At 46.0% G+C, this 23,122-nt stretch overlaps 3 protein-coding genes across 17 annotated transcripts in view; 1 reads left to right on the top strand and 2 right to left on the bottom strand.

Moving 5' to 3' along the window:
- The window catches only part of LOC119136874 (partitioning defective 3 homolog), a 47,880-nt gene extending 40,169 nt beyond the window's left edge, over window positions 1-7,711 (bottom strand). For 4 of the 13 annotated variants that reach the window (XR_005100820.1, XM_037275678.1, XM_037275675.1 and 1 more), the window contains exon 1: window positions 7,278-7,710. Coding sequence is in view for 12 of the 13 variants with exons in the window: in XM_037275678.1 (XP_037131573.1) it covers window positions 7,278-7,397 (120 nt within the window). In the remaining variant the exon portion in view is untranslated. Of the gene's footprint in view, window positions 1-7,277 lie in introns of all 13 variants that reach the window. The other 9 variants (XM_037275672.1, XM_037275674.1, XM_037275673.1 and 6 more) reach the window with 3 other exon arrangements.
- Window positions 7,712-9,679: 1,968 nt separating this feature from the next.
- On the top strand, window positions 9,680-15,653 carry crema (cAMP responsive element modulator a). 2 transcript variants are annotated; one of them, XM_037275687.1, is made up of 8 exons: window positions 9,680-9,797; window positions 10,505-10,585; window positions 10,989-11,071; window positions 11,163-11,290; window positions 11,851-11,934; window positions 13,891-14,050; window positions 14,128-14,364; window positions 14,774-15,653. In XM_037275687.1, the coding sequence occupies exons 2-7, from the start codon at window positions 10,514-10,516 to the stop codon at window positions 14,270-14,272; spliced, it is 672 nt and encodes a 223-aa protein (XP_037131582.1). In that variant the 5' UTR covers window positions 9,680-9,797; window positions 10,505-10,513; the 3' UTR covers window positions 14,273-14,364; window positions 14,774-15,653. The 2 variants fall into 2 exon arrangements, with proteins under 2 accessions (XP_037131582.1, XP_037131583.1); XM_037275688.1 differs by lacking the exons at window positions 9,680-9,797; window positions 10,505-10,585; window positions 10,989-11,071; window positions 11,163-11,290; window positions 11,851-11,934 and adding an exon at window positions 12,632-12,890.
- Window positions 15,654-16,117: 464 nt separating this feature from the next.
- pitrm1 (pitrilysin metallopeptidase 1) lies at window positions 16,118-22,486 on the bottom strand. 2 transcript variants are annotated; one of them, XM_037275686.1, is made up of 26 exons: window positions 22,258-22,486; window positions 21,622-21,745; window positions 21,389-21,495; window positions 21,168-21,319; window positions 20,895-21,009; window positions 20,718-20,814; window positions 20,478-20,638; window positions 20,240-20,366; window positions 20,076-20,164; window positions 19,866-19,994; window positions 19,665-19,778; window positions 19,487-19,583; window positions 19,271-19,405; window positions 19,021-19,159; window positions 18,832-18,948; window positions 18,634-18,763; window positions 18,438-18,558; window positions 18,132-18,374; window positions 17,939-18,039; window positions 17,751-17,871; window positions 17,624-17,674; window positions 17,397-17,509; window positions 17,187-17,312; window positions 16,950-17,095; window positions 16,747-16,849; window positions 16,118-16,471 (listed from the first exon to the last, which is right to left on the bottom strand). In XM_037275686.1, the coding sequence occupies exons 1-26, from the start codon at window positions 22,302-22,304 to the stop codon at window positions 16,378-16,380; spliced, it is 3,099 nt and encodes a 1,032-aa protein (XP_037131581.1). In that variant the 5' UTR covers window positions 22,305-22,486; the 3' UTR covers window positions 16,118-16,377. The 2 variants fall into 2 exon arrangements, with proteins under 2 accessions (XP_037131581.1, XP_037131580.1); XM_037275685.1 differs by having other exon boundaries at window positions 18,132-18,558.
- Window positions 22,487-23,122: the final 636 nt, after the last annotated feature.

Here is a 23,122-nt window from a genome sequence, read left to right as displayed (position 1 = left end):
GTCTCCATGAATCCGCTTCAAAGAACAAAGCCGTGACGACGTATCCACGAATGTCTACTGCGGTGTTTTTAAAGAACCCCAGGAGAGACGCGACGGCAGGCCGACCGAGAAAAGTACCAGGTGGTACCGCCATTAACCAGCGGCGAACCGCCCAAAAAAAAAGAAGTCACTTCATGGACGTGACGTCATACAAACACGGCGAGGACGAGGAGGCCGCATGTTTGGAGCTCGTGCACCTATTCAACAATCTCAAGTGTTTTGACACCATCTATCTCAACAACGTTCTCATCGACATGGAGGTAGTGTTGGCCATTCCATAATCATAACATCAATTAAAAATGCTTCAACTGACAATGCTTAACATTACATTGCACGCATAGTTGTAAAACGGGGCGCAAAAAAACAAAAAATAGACTCCTCCACTTGTTGGAGTTCCTTTGGCAGGCTAGCTTAAGTTTCATTTAAAGTAAAGTCACTTCAAAAATTGGCACACCAGAGAAGAACGTTGAAGACACTGCCAAATTTAAATGGTTAAAAAAAAATGACCAGTCCATGAAATGTACAAAAAAAATCAATCCACTCAGCTATGAAATGCAATGGGCGTGTGCGCCGATGTGCTGAAACCACGCCCAGCACAACTGTCAATCATACTACCTGCACCTCATGCTCCGGCTTGGAAAATGGATGCAACTGCATCTAGCATCTCTTTAGCCTGCACACAAGATGTCATTTTGGGGGCACATTGGTGAGCCGACCGCGTGGAGCTTTGTGTTGGATAGTGGTTATTTTGAACAGAGGAGCTACAGTTCTTGAATAGCAGCGTGCCGTCGTGTCGCTAACTGGAGCATTTTATGTCTTTTGGCAGTTCAAAGCATCGCAGACCATCACGGAGAGTGACATCTCAATGCTGGAGTTTCTGATGGACTTCATGGAGGTCAACAACACAAACCACCTCAACAACTCTGACTTGGACAGCGCCGATTCCGGCAGCGACAACTCTGTCCTGAGCAACGGCGTCGACGAAGCGGACAGTTTTGGCGATTAGTCGATGAGAAACTCAAGTTTATTTACAAAAAAAAAAAAAAATCAAAAGACTTTCCGATAAGGATTTGGTCGCAGCGCACTTTTTCATGAGCTCAGGATCTTGACAACGCACTAACTTCTAAGTAAAATGAAAACATTCTGTTTACACGTGGCATACATTTTTATTTTTTGCACACTTTTTAATTAAAGCAACTGTACCTCAACTTCGTCTCTATGAGTGAACGTGGTGGCAGGGGGGGAGGACATTTTCCACCTTGGTTGGAGACTGCATGTGACACTACCCTTCTTTTCTTGGAGAGAATATGAGATTAAGATTTAGGATTAGGAGGCCAGATGGAGGATTCCAAACATCCTCAAATGTCCATGAAAAACGTCGGTCGTTCCATTTGGGGCAAAGCGCCATTGAGCCTCACAGCGGGTGAGCTCAATTAGCAACAGCTTAAATCATAACAAGAAGCTTTACTTAACACGTTGTCCTTTTATTGCTTTATGCTCCTTGAGTCTTTCCCAGGATTTAGACCAAAAGGGTTTCGGGCTCTAAACTCAATTTGTGGCCCGGTGCACGCAACACTTTTCTCGTTGGCGCACCCAAATGTTTGCATTGCGTTCAAGACCGTCGTTTACATTTGGTCGGCTGAAGGTCGTCTCCGACACGTACGGCAAAGTGAGAGTTAAAATAAACACGAGGAGGGACAAGGTAAGCCCACAGGAGGCGTCACAGTGTTCACATTCTCAACTTCTGACAGTGGACCCTTAGTTCATGAGTGACCCGACCGATTGCGACGGTCCAATTACTGGCCCCCCCACGCTAATGCTAGCAATCATAAGCAGACTGAACTGAGCAAGGCCAAAGAGCTCATTGATGGCTTTTCGCGTGTTTATGAGGAGAGCACTAAACAGTCAGCTGGCTACACAAAGCAACCACAGGTTCTTGTAAAAACCGCAGACATAAAAGGGACAAAAAAGTCATAGCCAGATCCTGACTGGCTAGAGCAGCAGCTCACGACAGTCGTGTCACGCGAAAATCCGGGCCAAGCCGCACACATTCAATGCTGACAATGTGTCCAGAGTAGACAAAAGTCGTAAAACTCAAATTTTCATGGCAATTTGTTGCTTTCATTGCTTTTCAGGTTGGCTTGGTTGCCAAGTAATCTTTATTTTTTTAACTCCTTTCCTGATTCCATTTTGAAAATCTCAAAACAGAATCAATCCTCTTGTTCCAACATTCAAACTCAATATTTCAACAGCTAAAACCAAAAACAAAACCCAGAGCAGAGCAGAGGAGAGTGAAACACGAGAGAGGCTCACCGGTGTGAAACAATGGCACCATTGAGAGAAGCGCTTGTATCACACCAGAACAGGCGGACGCTTGACAGTCCGACATCTAAAAATAGTCCGCATGACACAGGCACAAGGGATTAATCCGTATTTTTACTTTTATTTATTCTACAACAAAACGCTTGTGTGTGTGTGAGGAATGTTCCCGACGCAACTGATAAGTGAAGGCGAAGATGGAAGGAGGTTTTTTCAGGAGCCACAAACAAAACAGAACATCCATAATTCAGCAGGAAACGACATTCCGTGCTGCCGTGATGCCACGTGACATCTCAGGCGGGGATTCCGCCTTCAAAAAGTCTCTTATCGGAACATCAAAACGTGTTTTTTAAATAAAGTGCATTACTGGTCATTTGCAAAGTATTTCCTGTGCATTTCCCTCAGGCAAACGTTTATTTGGAGAACGTACGTCACAGGACTCAGAACTCATTTTGGATCCAAATTAAAGTATACATGAAAATGTTCATTTCAATCAAATATATGTCAATTTTGTATTTTGAGTTTCCGCAAACATCATCAATCACCAGGCTGAATTCACTCGTACGCAGTCTACGAGTTCGACCCCGGCTTCACCGGCCGCATGGAAAACATCTGAACTTTCCCCCCCCCCAATTTGTCGACATAATCTGTCAGTCAGCGGTCGCATGACGTTAAACGCCAGAGCTCTGAGTCTTTTCCACGAAATAATCCCACGCTGCGACCTGCGGCCATTCACCAAATGTTGCCAGCCACTAGCAAATAATCCGCTTGTTCCCAAAATAGAGTTGGGGGGGCACACACACCATGATGACTCGCGTCATTTTCGTCTCTCTACGTCGCGATATTTCTTCTCATAGAGCTTTGTTTTTGCCAAAGGTGCTCAAAACTAGTTTCAAGCTATCTGCCAATCAGTTCCATCAATCTTGGGACAAGAGCACAATCATTCTCATCTTTTGGGGCTCCAAACAGCACCTCCAATTAAAATCATTTGTTCGCAAAACATTTTGCACACTTCAAGTTATTTGCTACCAAGCTAAGACGTACGTAGCAGTCTCCAGCTCAATGCGGAGCTCCTTTTTGTCCTTACAAAAATTTGGTGAGCGAGCTGTGCGTCCGTTTTAGGGCCCGGTTGCTAATTGCCGGCATCCACATGACGCATGTGTCGGGTCGCTGGGACAAAAGAAAAAAAATCAAAGCGCAGCAGTCACGTGTACCCGTTTTTGAAAAAGACACACGGGAGGTGGTAGGGGGTCTGATTTGTGGCCGTCGATTAATGATGAGTATCTACTTAGGATGATGAGGCTTTGTGGGCTAAAAATAGAGCTCGGCGCTTCCTTGGACAGCCTGCCCATTACGGGCGGGCCCCTCTGGCACAGCAGCCTTCAACTTCATTACTCATCTGCTTCGCACCGTCTTCACCCTCCTCCTCCTCTGGCCGACTCGATATTCGTATGAGAACGTGACGAGTAGCTCACCGGTCCAAGTAGTTTCAGATGATGATTCAGTTGAGAAGTCTCAAGAACCCAACAGGAAGTCACTCAATCTGTCTAAAGCTACGCTCAGAGGGAGCACCAATATCTGCCCGGACTCGGAGCGTTGTTCAAACGGGTTCATTTGAGTCCTGCTAAGAGCGTCTGGCCTTTCCAAACATTTTGGTCAGGTCGTCGACTTCTGTGCTCTGATTGCGTGTTACACAACACGTTGTGTTGTTATGTGCGGCCTTGTTTCCAAAACACTCGTGCAGATTTTGACAACACGGTGCACGCGTCTGACTCCAAGTCAATATGCGCTTCTGCACGTTTGTCTGCACCGAGTGTCCGCAATTGAGCCCTTTCACAACACTGCTCATCTCAGGTCAAGCCGCCCCTCACGAGCCTCAGGCTCTGACGCACAAAAGGCGACTTGGTGTGAGGGCACGGTGCAGGCGTGTCATGGAGAAGAAGTGGGGCTGACGCCGACCCACTTTTGGAATGCGAAGGCGAGATGCTGTACGTGGAGTCAGCGTTACTCTGCTTGGCCGCAATATTTCACCATTTTGGTCCTTTGCTTTCAGAGGTTCTCACAGGTTGAAGCATAAAAGCCAAGTTCAAAGGTCACAACAAGGTGACATGCCAAATCCCACAAACATTTACCCAAGATATGCTCAACAAAAAAGTGAAAAACAGATTGCCAATAAACCACATCAGGTCACGTGTCCAATTAACGCTCGGCTTTCGAGATCCGACATGGTTTTCCGCTACCCGAGCGGCATCAACATTGACGGGAAGCTCTTAATCCCGTGCCGCTTCTGGCCACAGCAACCTCTGGCCGGTGACAAGCAAATGGACCGGAATGTCATTGGAACGCGACAAGTCCATGCGAGGAGCCGGTTTTCATCTCCAGCGGTGGATCAGACAACAATTTGCGCGAGCCGCCGCGCAAGTGTCTCGAGATGAAAAACTTTAAATGTCATCTTGCCTTCCAAAATGTCACAACAGACGCCGACATCTTTGAACTGTGGCTTTATCAAACACACATTTCACTTAAATGAAGCAAGCAGCCTGCTCTAGCAATGAATTTCAGTTATGTGGTGTCTCTCTGAACACTAGAGGGCGCTATGTAAACCAAGTCTTTTTTTTTTCATCATCTGGCATCGACCGAAGAGCAGACGTCTGTGCGGCGAGAGCTGAATTAACTATTGCGACACCTGATACGCCGTTGCGGCTTCGCTGGCTTCGGTAGTCTGAACGACCGTCGAAAAGCGACGACTGCGCGCTCAGCTTTGGCAGCATTTTTCCATCGGAGAGTCCAATTTGACAGCAACTGGAAGCGCCAAGCTTTTTCCCCTCGTCCATCTCATTGCTCAGGTATGAGAGGACTTCTGTGGATGTCAAAGCGAGCGGCGTGTTTTTCCTTTTTTTTCCCATGAAGCATTCGTCTGTAATGGTAGGGGAAGTCACTGTGCCAGCCACTACGCACCAAAAAAATTTTGAGACAAAGACTTCTGAAGGAAATACAACAATCTTGCAAAAACAAACAAACATGAAAGGTTAGGTCAGGCTGGGTGAGGTCATATGGCCTAAAAATGAAAGCATTTTTGTTTGTTCCATTTTTGTCAATTTATCCATCCATCCATTTTCTGTACCGCTTAATCCCCACGGGGGTCGCGGGTGTGCTGGAGCAGTAGGCGGGGGACACCCTGAACCGGTCGCCAGCCAATCGCAGGGCACACAGAGACAAACAACCATTTGCACTCGCACTCATACCTAGGGACAATTTGGAGTCTTCAATCGGCCTACCAAGCATGTTTTTGGGATGTGGGAGGAAACCGGAGTGCCCGGAGAAAACCCACGCGGGCCCGGGGAGAACATGCAAACTCCACACAGGGAGGGCCGGAGGTGGAATCGAACCCGCACCCTCCTAACTGTGAGGCGGACGTGCTACCCAGTGCTCCACCGAGCCGCCACAAATATTTATTTATATATATAAATTATCCAAAACAAGGTTTGCTCTTGGGCTTGTCTGGGATTGTGTTATTTATGCCCGTGACGCAGAGAGATCATATGTCATGATGATCATACGGTACAAGATAAACAATTGTGCCCTCCAGGCAAAATCCGATAGTAAAAGTTTCCTCTGGATCAAAGAGAAGAAAAAGTAACAATGGCTGCATAAACACGGGTTGATCTGATAAGATGTGACGATAGGACAAAAGCGTCTGAACAGGTTGTGTGGAATTTGATGACACTTTGAAATAAAACCCGATTTAAGGACAAGTTAATTTGATTCATCCTCCCGTTTTCGACAGCATTTTCAATCCATGGAGGTCGCAATCAGGTAGATGCACTTTTCTCATTCTTTGAAGCTAACCAATGCACTTTATGTTAGCTTAGCGGTTAGCACAGATTTGCTTTATTAACTGGCCAACCATTATTTTCTTTTGTTGGCAAAAGAAAGTTGACAAGTGTGGCTTAAAATGTCATGAAAGGGGATTGTTGTGGTAAATTAGCAAATAAGTAGTTGGCTGGCTGTTCGGCGAGCAAACAGAAGTAGCGAGTGGATATTTGGAGATTTACAAGTCACTGTTTTGGGTAAACATCATTGTGAGCTCGTCGGTTATGATTTGATCACTTTTTCCGCCACTTCCTGATGATTATATAGAGACATTTTACTGAATTGAGTCATACTTTTACGACTTGATTCACCGCAAGGAAAGCTATTAAAAATGATTCATTGGTCCGACCCAACGTTGTCATTTGGAGCTAGTGAGTCAGCATCTCAAATCACATTGCAATCTTTTGAAGAATAATTTGAATGACAATGATCAGCAGCAGGATGTTCCAAAAGTTTGTTTTTGTTGACACTGCGAACATCTCAATCAACGAGCATCTTCAAGAACCTACTCACAAATTGCTCTCATTCACTGGAGATTCCCGACTGGGTACAAAACATTTTAAAAAACTTAAGCAGGGATTACCTAAGCATTGATTCATTCATTCCCCCAGTGATCAATCAGCTGCTTTTCCTCACAAGGATTTGCGAGTGTGTGCCGGAGCCTATCCCAGCAGTCTTTGGGCGGTAGGCGGGGTACACCCTGAACTGGTCGCCAGCCAAACGCAGGGCACACATAGACAAACAAGCATTCGCATCTCGGGTCAATTGGAGGGTTCATTCGACCTCCACGGATGGAATAATCAATAGCATAATCACTTTAATAAAACACATAAATCACAATGAGCGTGCGCTGTGCAAACTTACTCAGCAGAGACAATCGGATTGCGCCATGTTGTGTGCGCACACGTAGCTCCCCCCCACTCCCCAAACTCCGCGTCCCGAAAGCTAGCAGCAACAAGTAGGCTCACTAGCCGGGTATGCTAACATGCTAAAAACAAGAGCAAGACGACAACGCCACCACCACCACCACCGACGGCTTGGCTTACCTTGGCTATGGCCTTTTTGTACCTCATGACGGCCTGTTGGACGAGCGCGTACACGTGAATGTTGCCGTCCCCGCACGGCACGACCACGCGTGTCCGTCCGAAGCACACAGTCACTTTCATGGTCTCCTTCGGCGCTCGCTCGATGCTCCCAAGCCAGGCGAGAAGAATCGCAACAAGTCCACAAGCGGCATGGGGAGGTGGACGGCTGCGGGGCGGGGGGGTCTCTCTTGGTTCGCTTCGTTCGGTGGTACTTCTGCTAAAGTGACTTTTCGCTTCTCCCCCAGTCGGACGACATGTTTGCCTGCTTGCCGTCTGTCTTTCGCTCTTTTTGGGACCACCTGTTTAGAGGAGCTCGCGATATCTCTTCTCCCTCTCTTCTCCTTCTTTCCTTCCCGCGCTCGCTCGCGACGCCTCCCAGCGCGTGCCCGCCCGGCTGCCGGTGGTGCATTCAATAAACTCAGGGAATCTCCCGTTTCTCATTCCCGAATTCAAATGTGCTCAGTTACAATTAATTCATGTGTTTTAGGAGGACAATTTATTAAACGAACAAAGAGAACAGGTGCTCAATTGAATTGCTTATGAATAATCCGTGTGATTTAAGTTATGATACAAAAATAAGATTTGTGATGCTTTAAAAATAAAATGTTGCTTCATTTATTTGAATTTCATGTCGTAGTTCACCACTTTGATCAATGTTGCATGCTCTGTATCAATCGTGTTTAAAAAGCAACACAAAACAATAGTGCTACTCCTCTACAACAAAATACACGTTTCCGACATGACACAATAATTGCGGTAATTACGCTAATTAACATTCTAAGTCACGACACAATGCAAGGTGACCAATAATGCCGTACTACTAATATGCAACAATTATACAAATGATGCAAGAGTCGTCAAGCCATTTAAAGTGTAGATCACGCGGTACTTGGAGTCTGGAATTTTGAGAACGCCTGCAGTCTTTGATTTAAAACAAAGACCATGAGCCTGAACGCTGTGTGCTTTTAAACCTATTGTCCCAACACAAAGACACATCGATTTGTTAAAATTAGGATGAATTTTTATTTCATTGCATCAAAGACAAAAAGCTAACAAATGTGAACTCCAATCAAATGGTGCAAAGAGAATGCGGAATAAATGTTTTCTTCCCATTTTTGCAGGAACATTTTTACATTTCACATTCGGCCTCTCTATTCGAATAAATCCTGCAAAGTCTTCTAAATGATTGTTGTGAAATCCTGGAAAACGTTAAGGTAGTTTGAGGATTTACGTGCGTATGCATGCAAGTACAGTCATTGGTGACTTAACTGTACTCAAATACACTAGTCAGTTGCGCCCCCTAGAGGTGGATGACAGCAACGGTCTCTGGCGTGTTACTTTGGTAACGTGTCTTACGGCTCAACGCCTAAAATGGGACTCCCGCTTGATTCGTTGTAAAATTACAAAGTGTTTTTTTTCTGCGAAATGTGTATTACCGCAATTAATTTCGGTTTCTTTGTGTGTCTTGACATATGAAGGGATTGACAATAAAGCTGACTTTGACTTTGACTTAACGATGAATTCTCTTGATATCCCCAGATAACCAGGATTAGGTAGTCAAAGTAAGATATCAAACAAAGTTTGGGGTTTCAATGTAAGATTTCAAGCCAAGGTTAGAGGGGTTCTTGCCACGAACCAGGGTTTAGGTTTGTAATTTGGGTTTTAAAACAGAGTAAAAGCCAACTTTAAGGTGTCAAAGTAAGTTTTCAAGGCAAGGTTGGGATTTTACATTTAGGTTTCAAGCCAGAGTTAGTGTTACAGGTTACGTAGGGTTTCAAGACAATGTTAGGCTTGGAGCCAGCATTCACGTATCTAATTAGGGTTTTGAGACGCAGTTCAGAAGTAGGGTTTCAAGCCAAGGTTGGTGGTTTGGTGGTTGGTAGTTTGATTGTAAAAATAAAGTCGGATTTTATTTGAAGTCAAGCTTCGGCTTTCAAGCCAGGGTTTCAAAGTTGAATTTCAAGCCAGAGGTTAGGTTTCCAATTAGGGTTGTAAGACAGCGTTTAAAAGTAGTTTTCAAGACAGTGTATTTCAAGTCAGAGTTTGGGAGCTGTAGTGTGTGGCATTCCTGAGTACAATGTGTGACAGTAAACACATGATCACTGTTATTAGCTTCTTCGGGCAGTTGTAAATCTATTGACCACACACTACACGAACCAAAGTAGGGTATCAAACCAGGTATATGGCTCAAAGTAAGGTTTCGAGCCAAATTTCAATGAGATTTTCATTCAAAGAGGCTTAACGTGTATTGCTGACTAATCGCCAGAAACTTGTTGACTTTAAAGCCTGATTTTGGCTTTGAATGGTGAACCCGGAAGTAGCGGCGGTGTTAGCTCTCGCTCGTTTCTCATCAAGAAGCACTCTTTGTCCCAAAGCGCCTCTTCTGGTCGTCGTCATACGACTTGTCGTCGCTGACGTGGATCGACGCGAGCGAGGTCACACTTCGTCACCAGTGACGACGAGCACGGCGTCAAAGTTTGGGTAAGTCGTAAATCAATCCGTTGACTGATCAAAAAATCATAAGATCTCACGTGAAAAGTCCACTCGAGTTACATTTGAACAGTTTGGTGATGAGTCGGCAGAGAGCGCAAATTCATGTCAAGTTAAACGCCGTGACGTCAAAGCAGCCATGCCAGAAAAGGGATCTTCAAAATAAAAGGCCCCAAAACTTTGCACTAGAACGTAAACATTGGTTTGGTTACGGTTTCGAATTTGAGTTTTGATTTCAAAGCAGGGTAGGGTTTCAAGACAGGGCTTGGTGCTGAAATGGATTGCTTGACTCTTAGTACTCTGATTTTTTGTATTTCAATTGACCAAAAGTGTTTGTTACTCACCAGTTGCATCCTCATCAGTGTTAAACGGTTGTCACTTCCTGTGTCAAAGTTAACAGTCATCATCCTTCAACCCATGCATATCTGCAGTACAGCGCCACAAATTTGCTTGTTTGCTGAAAATCTTCCCCAATTTGGATCTTTCCATTTTTTTGAGTTTGTAAAAAATATATATAAACGGTATTTTTTTAAATAATGTTTTTGTTTGAAAATGAATCAATCTGCAATCACTACCAAACAATGTGAAATTGTTTTCATTTTTGTCTCCAGTGTGAAATTGCAAGACGAGTTTGGATCTGTTTCCCTCTATTGAAACCTTGTTCAAAATGAGCGTTGTTTTGTTTTCCCTCTGATCAGAGGCAAGGGATGATGGACGACAGTGCCAACGACTCAACGACAGACGAAGAAGAGCACCTGGACGGAACGTCTCCTTCAAAAGTAAATGCCGTACCACTTTTTTGGCTTTGGACTTAATACGGCGTGAATTTTGATCTTGATTTTGAGGTGTGCTCATGGGAGCTGGATGCTCTCTGTGGGCAAGATGGGGGGCCGCCTCGCATAACAAATGCCACAAACCACACTGACAACACTGCGCAGGGCTCCAGAGATAGCAAACAAGTGTTTCAAGCTAAGGGTAGGGTTTCAAACCATTGTTAGGGTTTTATACAAAGCTTTCAAAGATGGTTTTCAAGCCTGGGGTATGGTTGCAAACAAAGATTTGATTTTCAAACTTGGGGTTTCAAGCAGGTTACAAACCTAGGGTGGGGTTGCAAACAAAAGTTGGGGTTTCAAATGGGGGTAGGGTTTCAAACCAGACTTGTCGCGTCATGGTCACGTTCAGGCGTCGGGCAAGCGGGAAGGCAACGAGTCCGATGGCAACTCGCCCAGGAGACGGAATACGACTTCCGTGCAGCCTGCTGACCGGTAAGTCAACATTCTAATGCGCTAACTGCACACGCTAAGGGGCGTTTGCGTGGAACCTCACGATGGGTTTGCGCTTTGTACCCCCTTGCAGGGAAATCCACAATGAGCTATCCTGGCACTCGCAAGAGGCTTCCGAAATAGACGAGGATGTGAGAGAGGACGAGTGTGACTCGACTTCTTCGACGCCCACAAGCTGCCAGGCGAGATTGGGTCAATATGGTGAGCGAAGACGCTTAGTGCAACCACACAACTGTAACAGTCAATACAATGGATGTTGAAAGTCAACCAGATCACGTTATGTGGCCCCTGAAAGCAAAACTGTCAACTTAAATGATCCTTGCTAAAATCTGTTCCAAAATTTGTCTTGTGTAATAAAGAACATTTTTTTAACATTTTTTTTAAGAGTAACTTGAAAAATAATTGAAAAAACTGCATTCTGATTTGGAAGCTAGTAATCTATCTTATGTTTGTGTAAAATGTGACAATATGATGCGACGATTAAACATTCATAACGGCCGTCTAAGGGAAACCGTATCTACAGAGTAGCCGGTGACAAAAATAAGTTTGACTCCTCTGCTCTACAGAGACGCTCTCGCATGTGACTGAACAATTTGCCGCCCGCAAACCCCACGCAACTATTTTACAAACGTTTTTTTTTTTTTTACAGCATAAACACACACACACTATCAAAATGCTTACAAGCACAAACTAGTCAAGCTAGTCACAATTGAGGTCATGACATCCTGGTAGCTAATAATTTTGAGGTTCCATTTCCACAGCCGCCATCTCGCAGAGCGCTGCCGCCGCCTCACCAGGCGGCGCCCACCAGTTCTACATCCGAACAGGACAGATGATCATACAAGGTATGGTTTCAAAGTAAGGTTTGCAGTCAGGATTTGAAAGTAGGCTTCTAAGGTTAGGGATTCCACGCCAGGGTTTGGGGTTTCAACAGTGGTTCGGGTTTAAAATTTTGCTCTTAAATCTGGGTTGATTTTGTTAGTATTTCAAATTAGGGCTAAGGATTAGAATAGGGGTGCAAATCAGGGTTAGCGCTTCAAAGTAGGGTTCAAAGTATGATTTCAAGCAAATGTGTGGGTTTCAAATCACAAGGGGTAGGCAAAGATCAAGGTTTCAAATGAGGGTTTCAAGCCAAAATCATGAGTTTATAGGTACTTTTATTTGACATTTTTTTGCAAACGTTAATGTTTCAAACTAAAGTGGTTGGATTATGGTTTCAAGACAGGGTGAGGGTTTTAAATTAGGGTTTCAACCCATGGGTTTAAACTGCACTACGATGGCTGAAAAAAACAAAATAGAAATATTTTTTTGTGAATAAAAGTTGGGTAAAATTCGCCCGTCTTCCTGGACTTGGCACAAGCCTTATGACTCTTTGGCCGATGGCCCCGCCTACCTCTCCAGAAGCAGCCAATAAGAAAGGCCTCTTGTTTTTCGCTCCCTTGTAGTTGCGTCACTGCTTCTAAAAATAACATCTTCTCCCTTGACATCGTTACTCTGGAGTGGGAGGCGTTACTCTGGAGTGGGAGGGACTACTAGTCAGTGCGTCTTCACTGACTTCAGCGGGCGCGGTGACGTCACCGTGACGCAAATGTCGGTAATTGTAATCCGGCAGAAAGTTGACGAGCGGCCAGAGACGACGCAAGACTGTCAAGGAAGCGAGAGCGCCGGAGCGCCTTTACGAATTCAGCCGGCCAGGGAGGAAACGAAGGCGCTTTGCTTTAGCAGCTGTATTTTTCCTCTTTTTCGGTTCTGGCTCACTGGGGTACAACAATGGCTGTTACCGGAGATGAGACCGAGTCAGGTGCGGAGAACTTTTGTGTTTTTTTCACTAGTTCGTCTGTCCATTCTTTTGGTCTCTCGTGCGTTTACTTATTTCGCTTTCTTTTCTTTCTTTTTTTTTGAAGGGGTTTCTTGGGTTTCTTTGCCTTCGTTGTCGTCGTCTTCCGGTTCTAGCTCGCGCATGCGCATACGAGCCGCCTGTACAAGTGCGTTCCACCACCGGGATACCGTCGCGAAAGTTTGTTTCGCTTAATTGTGGATTTAAACCAAATTATGAGCGTGTGCACATAAATGGACACGCAGACATTTCCACGCACACACTCACTTAGTCGTGTTTTGTGACGAAAAAGTTGTGTCCATCTGAGAGTGAGCAACACGTTGTGGAGGGAGGGGAGGGGATGGAGAAGAAAGTGCTACTTTGACGTCATCGTAACTTCCTGGAACAAAAGGGAAGAGGGGGGGGGGGGGCTAGAGAAAGACGCATGAAGTGACGTCACCACGCCCCCCTTTTATCACTGTGTGCCCGATGCTGACTCATCCTTCCGAAGTTGAGATTTTAGAATTTCGATTTATGATAGGAATGTCTTTTTACTGACATATTGTATCAAAGTTGATCCAAGGAGAGCAACAATATTACAACACAAGTTTAATATTAGCGTTTGCTAGCACTTAGCAAAAGCAGTTGAAGTCATTCAATTCCTCTTTTGCTGTCCAGAATGAGATCATAAAGCAAATATAACAACTAAGTGCACAGAAAAACCAAAGCGGACTTTCATTTTGAAATGCTGATGAAAAAACATCAAGCCTATAATTCCTACAACGCCACAAGATGGCGCCAAATATCTTTTGCCCAACTACAAAACCAGAATAAACGAGATATATAACGGGGACTAGGCTTCTCAGTGATTAGTAAATGGGGAAGTTCCATAGTCCTCTTTGGAGTTAGCATTAGCTTACAAGCAACGATTTGTGAGAAGACAACACCCAGAAGGTGATAATCTGACATGCATCTTCTACCACAGCCGCCACGGGAGACATCCCCGCCTGCCAGTTGCGCTCGCCCACCTCAGGCCTAGCCCACAGCATCGTACTGGCGGCGGCACCGGGCGCCACGCACGGCCCACTGTTGCACCACACCGAGGAAGTCACCCGCAAGAGAGAGGTCCGGCTCATGAAGAACAGGTAGGCGGCGCCTTGACTGGCCACCGGCCTGAGCTGTTCGGGATCGTGCATCCTTCAATTTTTTGTCTTTTGGGCAGGGAGGCTGCGCGAGAATGCCGGCGGAAAAAGAAGGAGTACGTCAAGTGTCTGGAAAACCGCGTGGCCGTGTTGGAGAACCAAAATAAGACACTGATTGAGGAACTGAAGGCGCTCAAGGACATTTACTGCCACAAGGGAGAGTAAGAGTATGCCAAAGCTGCTCCCATTTGTTTCTCGCCTCCGCCGCAACCCGACAAACTGTCGTGACTGCGTCCGCTTGCTCAAGCCTTTGCGATGTCCCCCCCCCGCCCCCCTACCGGGATCGCCATTCAGCTGCGGACTATTGAAAAGCCAGGATTGGCAAGAAAAGCGCTTCCCGGGAATGGCACCCTCAATGCACCGTTTTTGCGGTAGCTTGTATGACTACATTTGAAGACGTGTAAAACAGCATTTAGGAAAGAATTGGCGATAATTTTTGTGGCCCGGGGCTTCCCCTGCTGTTTCAATTCAACCAATTTAATCCAAAAGCCAAGAATGTTGCTACTTGACAAGGACGTGAGAGGAAATGCTAAGCCGGTTGCTAAATTCTAATTACTCATTGTCACAAACAAAGATTAAACACCAGAAGTTTGCCATGTGAACAGTAATGCAATTCTCGCTGAAGATGCCAGTAGTGATAAATTGTAATTAAATGTCGACACAAAAGTGTGTCTCGTCCAAAGGTCATCGCGAAGAACATGAGGGGACAGACATTATCGGTAGCTAAAGATGCTCCGGGTGGCCGTGGGAATGACAATTCTATTTCTCAAAAGCGAAAGATAAGCTAAAATTGCTAACAAAGTGCTAACAAAGCGTGTTTATTTTCTAACAAAAATGTATTTGTGTACTTGTGTCCACAACCATCACTCTTGTCCTCAAACATCACCTTAAGGCAGTCAATGAGTTGTCATGACAACAGTAATGCTATAGCCCAGGCCAGTGTAGTATCCCGTTGATTTTTAAGCTCTTCCTTTTGGGGTTCACTCTTTCCATATGTGACTTCAATGAATACAAACAAGGATTATTTCTTGGCAAAATGAGCTCAACTAGTCGCCAATAAAGCACAATCGTTGACAGACATGATGATAAATTCACAATGTTAAATGCCAACGAAGCGCATCTCTTTTGTAACATCGGTGGGATTATTGTGGTCTTTGTTGACAGGCAATATGCAATTCTTTACAATAGAACTGATGCTAAAGCTAACAAATCAGTTTGTCCTGGCTGCTCCACCATCATTAATAGAAATTGTCAATATGGTTGAATGGTCAAGCTATTCTACATGTTACACGAGCAGGCGTAGTGTCTCGACCATTTTTATGTTAATTTGTTACATATCGTTGCTTGAAATCATACCAAGAATAAATTATTTGTCTATCAAAGCACAACCAAAACCAGTCGATTATTAGTTATCACACATAACAAATGATCATTATTTTGAAAGATGATTTAACACCTTTTTAGAAACACAAGTGCCCCAATTGTCCTTTTTGTACATTTTGTGTTTTTGTTGTGGCGTGAATAAAGTTGTTTTGTGGCTAAGAGAGCGGCACTGCCTCAGTGTGTGTTTGTGCAGGCGACTATTATTACGCCGCAATTAAGGGATTGTCTCGAGTGGTTTCCGTGACGACCAGAAAATACTTTTGCACGATGTACCGTCTTGTGAAGTCTTAATTTAACCAAATTTACCTTGAACATACCAAAATCCAAACACAATACTAACCTGAATCATACAGCAACTACGCCTTCTGCTGGGGACATGTGGTACTGCACTCTTTTCTACGTTGGCCACAACTTTTGAACCAATTGGCCGAGATACTCTGACCCTAAAGGGTGTTTTCCAAAGAACAATGGTCAAAATACCTTCAATCATTGGAAGCGTTTAGAAGTTATTTCTGCAAAAGGAGAATCTACTACATATTGATGCAAGTTTTCTGTTGGGGTTCCCAAATTTATGCCTACTTTTAAGTGATGACTGCACACTTTCTGACATTTCAGAAACACTTCCCCTTTTCCACCGAGCTAGTTTGCAATTTTTTATTCCAACATGATAACATTAATTGTCTGGTTACATCAATATTACCTCAAACGTGTTTCCTCTGCAACTTTGTTCAGCCTCGCTGTCTAGCGACAAACATCCCATTTCAGAAATACGTCACTTCAGCCACCGGGATGGTTTGCAATTTTCTATTCCAACATGATAACATTATCCTTTGTCTCGTTACTTCAATATGTACAGGATGGTTTGGCATACTTTGTGACTTTGTGGTTTATTTGACCACCCAGGACGGATCTTTCTTGATGGCGTCGTTCTCTGGGCCCAAGATGGAAACGCCGTACGTCTTGCTCCCGACGCTTAGGTACCTGCAGCAAACATGTCGTAATCCATCAAATTCTGTGACATTTTTTTTTTACTTGAATTTTTATTTATTTATTTTTATTTCAATTGAATTTTTCTTTGAATTATTTTTCTTTGAATTGAATTTCTATTAAATTATTTGCATTTCATATTACGATTCCATCAGTTTTTTCGTTACGTACTGCTACTCTTAAAAAATAAAGGAGCTGAATGTTTTGTTTATTTTGGGAGGCCAAAACGAATGAATGGCAAGTTTGAGAAGTAAGGCTTGAGCTCAAACCTCTCAGCTACGTCCAGCAGGTTTCCCCGGGTGACGTCAAATAGTCGTTCGCGGTGCCGCTGCTTCATTTCGTCTGTGATTCCGCTCAGGAATACGGACATCCCTGCATCCAAAACAAAAACATCAAGTCAAGTGCTCGACTCGCTCGGCAGCCTTTAGCTCGCCTCCCGTGGCTTCAAAATGGGGCTGTTGCCATCGGTTACCTTTGCTGGAGGGTGCCACAGGCGAGTCGACGGCGGAGAAGATGGACAGTTTGGCTTCGTCGATGTCCTGCTGGCTGAACTTGCCTGACTTGGCCCAGTCGACACCCTTGCCGAAGGCGGACAACGTCTGGACCGAGTTTGGATCCCTTTGAAACGCCACAAAGAAGGAAAATTAAAATTGGTTTACTTGTCTAAGATTTGACTGGCAGCATTCAAGCGAACGAATCAACTCGGCACCTGTAAGAGTAAAACGAGAAGAGGCCGCCTCCAGCCATTTTGGCTCCACCCCCGTAGGCTCCACCCTTCTCTCGGATCTCACCGTGGAGAAACTTGGCCGTCATCATCCTTGCCAACACGCAGAGGCTGGCGACAGAAAGAAAGTTGCTCCAGTCATTCCCCACATAATGCCAACATTGTCAGAATAGTCAAAGAAATTCTCCACAAAACCTGGCATAGTCTTTGTGGCTGTAGGGGACAGTGCGGATGGACTCGCTGACAAAGTTGACAGGAAATGGCAGCTGGAAGAAAGTCTTCATGTGACAAGGCTGGAAATTCGAATCCTTGAAAAGAAAGTGAGGCCAATTAAGGATTCGCTGGAAACACGCCTACGGAATTCTGGGGCTGAATTTTCCCAAAAGACAGAAAAGGATGAGCAAATGAAAACAAAGACCTACAGCCACAAGCGTCTTGCAGGCTCCAGAGATGTTGTTGACATCTAGCGGCCTCTAGTGGAGAAAAAAAAGAACATTAGCCTGACCTCAGGCTCTTTCCACCCACGAAGCGGTCCACTCACTCTCTTACCTGGATGACGTTTGGTCGCACGGCTTTGAAGCGCTTCCTCTTGCCGGCCACGTCCGTCATGAAGTTCTCCAGGTGGAGCACTGACTCGGACGCCCCCTGGGGTGTGGCGTTGACGGCACACCTGTAGCGACGTCCGCATTAGGTTTGCCACCCACCTCAGACTATGAATGCCGGACAATGAGCGGCACCTCATATTTTCAGGGTTGAGAAGGTGCTTCTTGATCCTGGGCAGCATGCGGAGGACCGGGGTCAGGTCCGACATCTCGGCTATCCTCTTCATGAACCTCACCTGAGGATCACAACAGTGAACGGAGAACATTTTTTGCTGGCACTGCTTCAAATGAAACAACCACAGTTAAGGACATTCTCCAATTGGGCTACCTGGTCCATCCCGTCAAAGGTTTCGAGGAGTTCTCCGGCTGGCGTCAGAAGGTGTCCGGCCCGCGTCATGGCGTAGACGTGGCCGGCGTAGGAGATCCCGTTGGCCAGCTCTTGCGCGGACATCATCACCAGCACCCGCAAGCGCTCCGGGTCGTCAAAGCGAGGGCTGTTGAAGATCTCCGCCCACAGCTGCAACATGTCGGCGAGGTTCCTCTCCAAACAGGAGGAGGACAAGAGGACTCCCTGACAGACAGTGGGGATGAGACGGCAATGGCCTAATTTGGGGTCGAGCGAGTCCGAGCCAACCTGCTCAAACACGTCCATGTGGGCGCAGTCGGGGATGACCTGAGGGGACACGGACATGTCGCCTGTCTTCAGCTCCATCTGCTGAGCTTGCTGCCGGTAGTCCAGAGAGCCACAGCCCATCCTGAACACACCCAAAAATGAAGGGCAAATAAATGGTGGCTAAATTGAGTGAGCGGCTGGTGTGACGCCAACTGACTTGGTGATGACGCTGCAGAAGAGCGGCACATAAAGCTTCAGGTCCTCTGGCAGCGTGTTGAGGCTGCACATGGCCCGGAAGTACACCAAGCCGTTGGTGGGCTGCTCACACAGCTGAAGCGGAACACCGCCTGGGCATCAGCACAGAAAAAAATTAATTTGATGGTCACGAAAGAGAGCCTTCCACGCGGCGCCGTACCCGCTTTGGTCATGTGCAGAGGCGTGGCGGCAAGGGTGGGTGCGATGTCCGACACTTTGAGCGTGGGCAGGCATGAAGCGTCCTGCGTCTCGCTTTGAGCTGCCAGTAGCCGAAGACCTGACAAACAAAGAGGACTTGTCTCGAACACCGCGATGAAGAAGAATCCTTTTTGTGAGCGATTGTCAGCACCTTTCTCATAAATGTCCTTCTTGTCGCTATCAGACAGCGCGGCGATCTTCTCCCGGAGTTTGCGCTCCTCGGCCGAGACCTGCTTGTCCAGGTAGGAGTCGTCGGGACTCATGGAGAGCGTGAGTCTGTGGCTGTTCTCCTGGATGACGCAAAGAAACGCAAGGAGCTAAAAGAATGCATTGACTTTGAATTTTCATTGAAGGCATTGAAGACAACCCTGCCTGAAATTCTCACTTGCCCTCACACCAACCTTCAAGTAGTGCTGGACTTTGTCCTGGAGGAAACGCGGGTTCTCCTGCAGGGCTCGTCGAAATTCGCGGATGCTATTGTTGATCTGTAGGAGCTCCACTGGGTCGCCGTCGTGGTTCCAGGAAGACGCGATATACTGCACCAGCAATCAGCTCCAGATTAACAAAAACAAACCCGGCCGCCTCGGAGGCATTGGGGTTGGTCGGCGCACGCTCACCGAGGCCAAAGAGAGGCCAAAGTTGCTGGACTGGTGCTTTATTTGGATCTCCGTCTTGTGCAGGAGCGCCTCGATCCTCTCGTCCTCAAAGCCGCTCCTGATGAGGGGCGGAAATGGCAGAAGGGCGACAAAAGACGAGTAAGTTCCCACGGGCGCGCCCCCCCTCGTTTCCACTTACTCGATAATGCTGTCGACGGTTTGGCGGATGATGTTCTTGACTTTGTCGGCGTCGCACTCGGCGATGCCCTGCAGGCCGATGCTGAAGGACGCCTCCTTGGTGCTGCCGTCGTATCTGCCCGGGCCAAAACAACAGCGCCGTGTCACCGCACGGAAACTGGAACTTCCCTTGCAGACTTTGCTCTCCTCCTGCTCGTCTCACCCGACCACCGAGGAGAAGTCCGTTCCGATTTTGGGTTCGATGAGAGCTTTGTAGAACGGAGCGTTGGGACCAGACGTCATCAGAGCAGACAGCAGGCTGAGGGTGAAGGCTTCGAAGGTGTCGGTGATGCTGTGGAGCAAAACGGCCGCATCTCAATGTCACGGCAACGGGCGCGACGCTCACTTCAAAAAGCAAGATTTGCGGTCGTACTCTCCCAGCTTGTAGCTGACACACAGCGTGCTCTGTCGCGCGGCGTCGGGAGCCATCGCGTCGGGACTGCACGTCACGCGCTCTTCTCTCTGGACGGCGCGAGAAACAGACCTTCCATCTCATCCTTCACATTCGGCATCCTCGAGACTATTTGGTGAGCTCACCGGACTGGCCCAGGGCGGCTGAGACGGGACGCGGGTGTTGGTCTGGATACGTTCAAATTTGGAGAGCGCCTCCTGCTCAATCTGCTTCAGGTGTTGCTCCAGAGGAAGGTCGCCGTACGTGAAGAACCTGAACCAGTGGACGCGGAAGCGGGAGAGATCCAGGACAGAAGTTTGGAGACTCAAATTAGGAGGCCATGTGGGACAAAAAAAAAAAAACTGAGCGGAAAAAGTGTGTCACATGGCATTGCTGGGGTGGTAGTGCGTGGCGTGGAAATCCTTGAGCTGCTCCCAGGTGAGGTCAGGGATGGCCAGCGGCTCTCCGCCGGATACCACAGAGTACGTGTGGTCCGGATAAAGTTTGTTCTGGAGGTGCTGAGCGTACAGGCGCTCGTTGTCTGACTGCCAACAAGCAGAAAAAAAGGGCCAACTTCACTCAGGTGGTTTCCATTTCAGGTTAGGAAAGGGGATATGGACTCACAAAGGCTCCTTTCATCTCATTGAAGACCACACCTTTGAAGACAAGAGGCGAGCTGGCGTCGGCAGGGTCTTCGTTCTCCAGCCTCCAGCCCTCCTGCCTGGAAAGTTGTCGCTTGTGACGCCACAGCAGAGAGTACAGAAAAAAAAAAAACAATCACTACGAGACGTAAACGCTCACCAGAAGTCCTGCTCCCGTAAGCACGGGAAGAACACGGCGTCCAGGTAGACTGACAGAAGATTCTGGAAGTCTTTTGCGTTCTGCGTGGAGAATGGATACATGGTGTAGTCGCTGGCTGTGGGCAAGGAGACAGCAGTCACTTTAATGGTTGGGTTCAAAAACTTAAAAAGAAAATAATAAAAAAGAAGGCGCTCTCTGCATGCAACTGACATGATTGTAATGATCAGCGAAAAATCTGATATCAATAAAATTAATGATCAGGGCGGCATATACCTGTGAAGGCGTTCATGAAGGTGCACAGTGACCTGTTGAGCATTTTGAAAAAAGGGTCTCTGCACGGATACTTTTGGGACCCGCACAGCACCGTGTGCTCCAGGATGTGAGGGACCCCCGTGCTGTCCATGGGGGTGGTCCGAAACTGCACGCTGAAAATGCAGAAAGACCAACATGGCATAGCAACACGTGATATTTTTGGTAGTGTCTTTTTTATCAACCTGAATAGATTGTTGGGGTCATCCCTGGCAGCATGCAGGTACTGAGCTCCTGTTCTGTCGTGAGTCAACTTGATGGCCGTGAGGAACAACTCGGGGACTGCCACAACCTGCAGCAAAAATACACTAACATTTTATCCTGGTTGTGTATGCCTGTCCTCGCAGGCAAATGTCATGTTTGAATTTTTTTTCCCTCAGCGATTGATATATTTTACCAAATAAAGGAAGCATCGTACCTCTTTAACTGTAAATCCATGAATTTGTTGGCCTGCTGTGTATTGATGAGCCTTCTCTCCTGCTGCTGCTGCTGCTGCTGCTGCAGTACTCCTCCGTCTCCATGACAGATGCAAGCCCTTTAAACTAGTTTAAGGGGAAAAAGTTAAGATAAACTTGAGTAGATTCTCAAACAAACCATATGCAGAATATTTCACACTGGCCTCAAATATGCTCCACATTACACCGAAGCTAACTGTAGTGACCTAGAATGGTTCTAGTTTTCACGCTCACAAAAAGTGTCCTTAAATTCAATCTTGTGCTGACTTTAAAACATAAAATAAAATATCAGTTTTCTCTTCAAGCATAAATTATTCTTCCCGATGTCCCTAATCGTTTACTTAAACCTATTCATCGATTATAATAATCTAATGTTTCCTTCGGGGACTGTCTGTAATTACATTATCCCTCCACGATAATTGACAGGCCTTACCAAATGTCCACAAATATCCACTTTTCAATTGTGTGTTCAAACTAACAATCATTATTTTAAAACCTCGATCACGATTCCACCAAGCTAAATAGTCCCCACTGTCACTGTTCATCACAACATACGACGATGTAGCCTAGGTAGCCAATGCTCATGCTAGCTGACTTACCGAACATTTTGAAGTTTCGCGAGCACCGTCTTTGTCTGGCGAAACATGGCGAACTAAAGTATGTTGTGTTCATAAACTGCTACGTCCTCCGCGTTTGGCAGCAACATACACTAATATTAATTCACAAAACAATTCTGTCGGTCAAGTTGCATCACTGCATCCCGTGTCCTCTCATGCCGTGCGACTTAGTAAACGGAGCGGCCATGCTGGAGTGAGGGAGCAACATTTCGACGCTGATTTCACAACACATGGAACTTCGATATTTAGCAAATCGCACCCGTCCAGTACTTGTAGAAATCTACGGTGCCGCTATTTGACGTTTGTGAATGACACAAAAGCATCCCTACTTGTGATTGGTCAATTTCAAGTGTGGCAACACATGATTGGCCAAAGCCTCTTTAGCTAGACGGATCGGTTAAAAACAATATATTTTCCTGATAGACTTTTTGGGAAAGGGGAATTAAAAATTCAATGAGTATTACAATATGTTAATGTGAATATTTTACAATTTATAGAGTGATAAAACAAATAGTTTGGATAGAGTTTATTTAAATGTAGTTTTACCATATTTCCAGCAGATGTCACTGTATAACAATTTTATTCCCTTCTTTAGTTCTTCCTTCTGAATAATTTCTTTAGTTTCTCGTTGCCACGTAACGCATGTAGTTGTAAGGTTCAAATCATCAAAATGAAACAGGCTTATCTATATTTTACATCGTAAAACTCCAATGCTGCTTGTACTGGGTTGAGAAATGAAGAGGAGTGTATTACAAAACAGTATTGCATTCAAGTAGCATTGTATGCAGTATCTGCAGGTATAGCTAATGAGCCCACCTTTGACTCGTATAGGAGTCGATACAGCTCA

The sequence above is a fragment of the Syngnathus acus genome, chromosome 17 (genome assembly GCF_901709675.1).
Source record: "Syngnathus acus chromosome 17, fSynAcu1.2, whole genome shotgun sequence".
NCBI lineage: Eukaryota > Metazoa > Chordata > Actinopteri > Syngnathiformes > Syngnathidae > Syngnathus > Syngnathus acus.
The sequence above is the reverse complement of the archived record's forward strand: the minus strand, read 5'-3'. Positions and strand labels throughout refer to the sequence as shown.